The following is a 4,490-nucleotide window of genomic DNA, read 5'->3' on the forward strand; positions in this document are numbered from 1 at the left end:
CATGATGCGGAATGAGAACGCATTCATTCAGAATAAAAACTTTGGTTTCAAAATGATGAAAAATCATTTTGGAATGAATTCGGAATAGTAGAAAAATCATATGTTATCAAAACGAAATCAGAGGATTGATAAATTTGGTTCAAAATAATGCAAGATCATTTTGGAATTGATTCGTAATGACAGCTGAATCATTTTTGAATGAATTCGGAATGACAGCGGAATCATTTTGGAATTACTTTGGAGTGACGGCAAAATCCTATTTAATAAAAACGAATTTATAGGGATAAAAACTTTGGTTCAGAATAATACGAAATCATTTTGGAATAACAATGTAATCATGCGGAATGAAAACGCATTCATTTCAGAATAAAAACCTTGGTTTCAAAATGATGAAAAATCATTTATGAATGAATTCGAAATGCGAGCGGAATCATGTGGAATGAGAAAGGATTCAGTAGAATGAAAAAATTGGGTTAAAATAATGCAAAATCATTTTGGAATGAATTCGGAATAGTAGAAAAATCATATGTAATGAAAACGAATTCAGAAGATTGATATAATCATGCGGAATGAGAACGCATTCATTTAAAATTAAAACTTTGTTTCAAAATAATGCGAAATCATTTAAGCATGAATTCAGAATGAGAATGGATTCAGACAGAATAATTTTGTTCCGAATAATGGCAGAACCATTTTAGAATGAATTCGGAATGACAGCGGAATAATTTTGGAATAAATTCGGAATGAAAGCAAAATCGTGTGTAATGAAAACGAAATCAGAGGAATAAAAACCTGGGTTTCAAAATAATTAAAAATCATTTTCGAATGAATTCGGAGTGACAGAGGAATCCTGTGTAATAAAAACGAATCCATAGGGATGCAAAATTTGGGTCAGTATAATGCGAAATCATTTTAGAATAAAAATTTCATCATGCGGAATAATAACACTTTCATTCAGAATAAAAACCTCGGTTTTAAAATAATAAAAAATCATTTATGAATGAATTCGAAATGCGAGCGGAATCATGTGGAATGAGAAAGGATTCAGTAGAATGAAAAAATTGGTTAAGAATAATGCAAAATCATTTTGGAATGAATTCGGAATGGCAGGGAAATAATCATACGGAATGTAAACGGTTTCATACAGAAGGAAATCTGTTTCAGAATACTTTGAGGTCATTTTAGCATGAATTCGGAATATGAACGGAATCATGTAAAATCAGGGGGTATTCAGACATAACAATTTTGTTCAGAATAATGGCTGAATCATTTTGGAATGAATTTAGAATCACAGTGGAGTCATTCGAAATAACTTTAGAATGAGAATATGTTGAGGCGGAATAAGCAAAATTGGTTTGCAATTATATATTTTTTTTTGTTGGTGTTACTTCAGATTGAAAATAGAAACATTTTGAATGATTGCGAATTTATGGCCGAATCGTTTAGTATGATTTCGAATGACAGGCTAATTTGAAGCGTAATCATTCGGAATTAATTTGATTCTACCTGTCGATTTAATCCATTGTCCGAAGTTTGGTGGGACTGACGTTATAAAGTTTGTTCATAATGATACGAAATCATGTGGATACAAATATCGGATTTAGTCGGATTAATTTTGATTCATGCAGAATCAAATGGGATCAATTCCATTCTGAAAATCTTTTCAGATTTTTGATGCTGGAGATTTCTCAGTTTTGTGTTCTGTGGCTGCACCTCGTGGAGAACGATGGATGGCTGGAGACTTCCTTGCGGCAGACAGAGTAATCCTGTGGAGTGACGAGGGTCATGGTTATCTTTACAAGTTACCCGCCAAGTAAGTTTTTTAAATAATATATTGCTCAATATATTTTTTTCTTATACATGTTTCTTTGAAAATGTATAGCGTTACAATTTACCTGTTAAATTAATATGTTAATTGTAAAATAAGTTACATAAAATTATCCCGGTTTACGAAAAAGGATTCAAAGGAATTTAAAAGTAATAGAATACGCCTGGCCTCAAATCCGGTTTGTCGGAATTACATTGTTTATGACAAATACTTTTGCATAATTATTTTCAATTATGTTTCATATACTGGGATACTTTTATGATTTGTGCTGTTAAATAAGGGGTCATCCATAATCTGCGCTACTAATTTTAGGCTATTTTTATTTCAAATCGAGATATATATTGAATTTTCAAAAAACACAATTTATTATCTTACAAAAAAAGAAGAATTTTTAACAAAATACATTAATTCTGTACCAAATAGTTGAATTTTTCGTTTATGAAGGATCATCTTCTAACCAAAAATGAAATAGTGCAATTATAAAACAAAAAAAATTAATTTTTAGGCAAAAGAAAACGGAATTTTTTACAAAAAAGTAACATTTTAAACGAAAGAGGTGAATCTACAGAAAAATATGAATTTTTAACACAATAGTTCAGCTTTCAACCAAGAATCTGAATTTTCAACAAAAAAAAAGATGAATTTTTAACCAGATAATAATATTTTCTACAGAACAGATGATTTTTTTAACAAAAAGATTAATGTTCCAACAAAAACAAGAAATTTTCAACCAAAGACATTAATTTTCAAGAAATTAGTTGAATTTTAAAGCAAAAAGGACACATTTTCTACAAAACGATTTAATTTACTACCCAAAAATATGATTTTTGTACAAAAAAGTTAAATTTGCGTGAAAGCAGTTTAATTTTCGTAAAATCAGTTTAATTTTTAATAGAATAATTTAATTTTCTACCAAGTTGTTGAATCCTCAACAAAGCTAGATTAATTTAGACACGAAAATTTGCATTTTTAACCAATAGGTTACATTTTTGTTCAACAAGAATGATTTGCTACCAAAAAAAGACACATTTTTAACAAAATACATGAATTTTCAAGTAAAAATAGAAATTTTTAATAAAAATATTAACTTTCAATCACATATGGAATAGTTAAATTGGCAGTTAAAAAAAATTCAAACATACAAAACAAAAACGAATTTACGACAAAATGGTTACATTTTCAAAATCAGAGATGAATTTTCTACTAAAAATACGATTTTCGAAAAAGTGCATATGTAAAATTTCAAAAAAATTGTTGAATTTAAAATCCAAAAATGCGATAATCATATGCAAAACGGTTGAATGTTCGACCGAAAATATGATTTTTTAACAATAACAAAATTAATTTTCTACGAAAAAATTAGATTTTTATAAAAATAGTTAAATTTTTTAGCAAAAAATTTCATTTTTAAGCGAAAAGATTGATTTTTTATCAAATTTATGAATCTTTAAAGAACCCAGATTAATTTAGACCCAAAGAGCTACATTTTTTATCCGAAAGGATGAATATCTCGACAAAAGAATTTAACAAAAGAGATCTATTTTCAAGTAAAAGCATGAATGTTAAAAAAAAATGAATTTCATTTTCAAAATAATAAAATTTTCATCCAAATACTAGAATTCTAACCAAACAAGATTAATTCCGAACTGTACTTTTTAGCTTGGTCCCCCACCCCCCTAAATTGGTAACGTAGTTTATGGACGATCCCTAAGAGATTGAAAGTCAATAAAAATGATTTTTTCCGTTCTTAAACTGTTTGTAGGGCTCTAGTTCAACTGGAAAGGTAGTTTCAATTTATTTTTCATTTATCCTATAACATTGAGAGTAAGGCTTGGTTTTAATATTCTTTAAAATTGCATAAATATATATTATAATAACAATTTCTCCACCTGGTGCCAAAAAGCAGAACTATAAAGAATAAATAGAATTTTGAAGATGCATTTCAATGTTTGCATACAATTATAAAAAAAAGTGGTCTGTTCAACAGACTACGCTAGCATATCTATATGTTTTTGCTGGTTTGGCTGGTATTTTTCTGAAAAACAAAAAAATAGACATAAAATCGACAAAAACAGCGATTTTTCAGGTATATTTTTGCAAAAAAAAATATATATTTTCTCTCCCGGTGGACTTAACCAACATATTTATATGTCTTCTGGGTCGCTGAATTCGAATCCGAAACACAAATAACCAATTTGGCTCATACTTTTTCGAAAATTGCAAAAATAGACGTAAAATCGGCGAATACAGCGATTTTTCTTGTATTATTATTATTATTATTACACCATTAAGCCATTTCCTTTTCTGGGTAGGCGTGACTCACTCGGTAGGGGAAAGGAGTAGTGTGTGGAAGGGATAGAGATTTTTTAGATTGATCCAGAATTCTCGTGCTATTTAAGTAAATAACACGTTCGTTCCGCAACACTGCTCCGACCCAGGTTGCTGATCAATCTCTCTAGCAATCACCCCAGGCGTCGTTCACTCTACTGACACTCTTTTTATTAACTATTTGTCGCCATACTTTCCTGTCCTGGCATACTACTCTAGCTTCTTTCATGTCCATGCATTTTTTCATGCAGGCTCTCGTGTTTCTATGACTTCTTATATCTCTTCTAAGTAGGGTCTCATTCACACATTCTAACCATTCTTTCCGCGGTCTACC

The 4,490-nt window shown here is 29.7% G+C and overlaps 1 protein-coding gene across 1 annotated transcript in view; it reads left to right on the plus strand.

Annotated features, from left to right (window-relative positions):
• LOC117183031 (WD repeat-containing protein 7) overlaps positions 1–4,490 on the plus strand; it is a 163,028-nt gene that overhangs the window by 43,827 nt on the left and 114,711 nt on the right. The window contains exon 6 of the mRNA XM_033376174.1: positions 1,668–1,813. Within this exon, the coding sequence (XP_033232065.1) occupies positions 1,668–1,813 (146 nt within the window). The remainder of the gene's footprint in view (positions 1–1,667; positions 1,814–4,490) is intronic.

The sequence above is a fragment of the Belonocnema kinseyi genome, chromosome 2, assembly GCF_010883055.1.
Source record: "Belonocnema kinseyi isolate 2016_QV_RU_SX_M_011 chromosome 2, B_treatae_v1, whole genome shotgun sequence".
Taxonomy (NCBI): Eukaryota; Metazoa; Arthropoda; class Insecta; order Hymenoptera; family Cynipidae; genus Belonocnema; species Belonocnema kinseyi.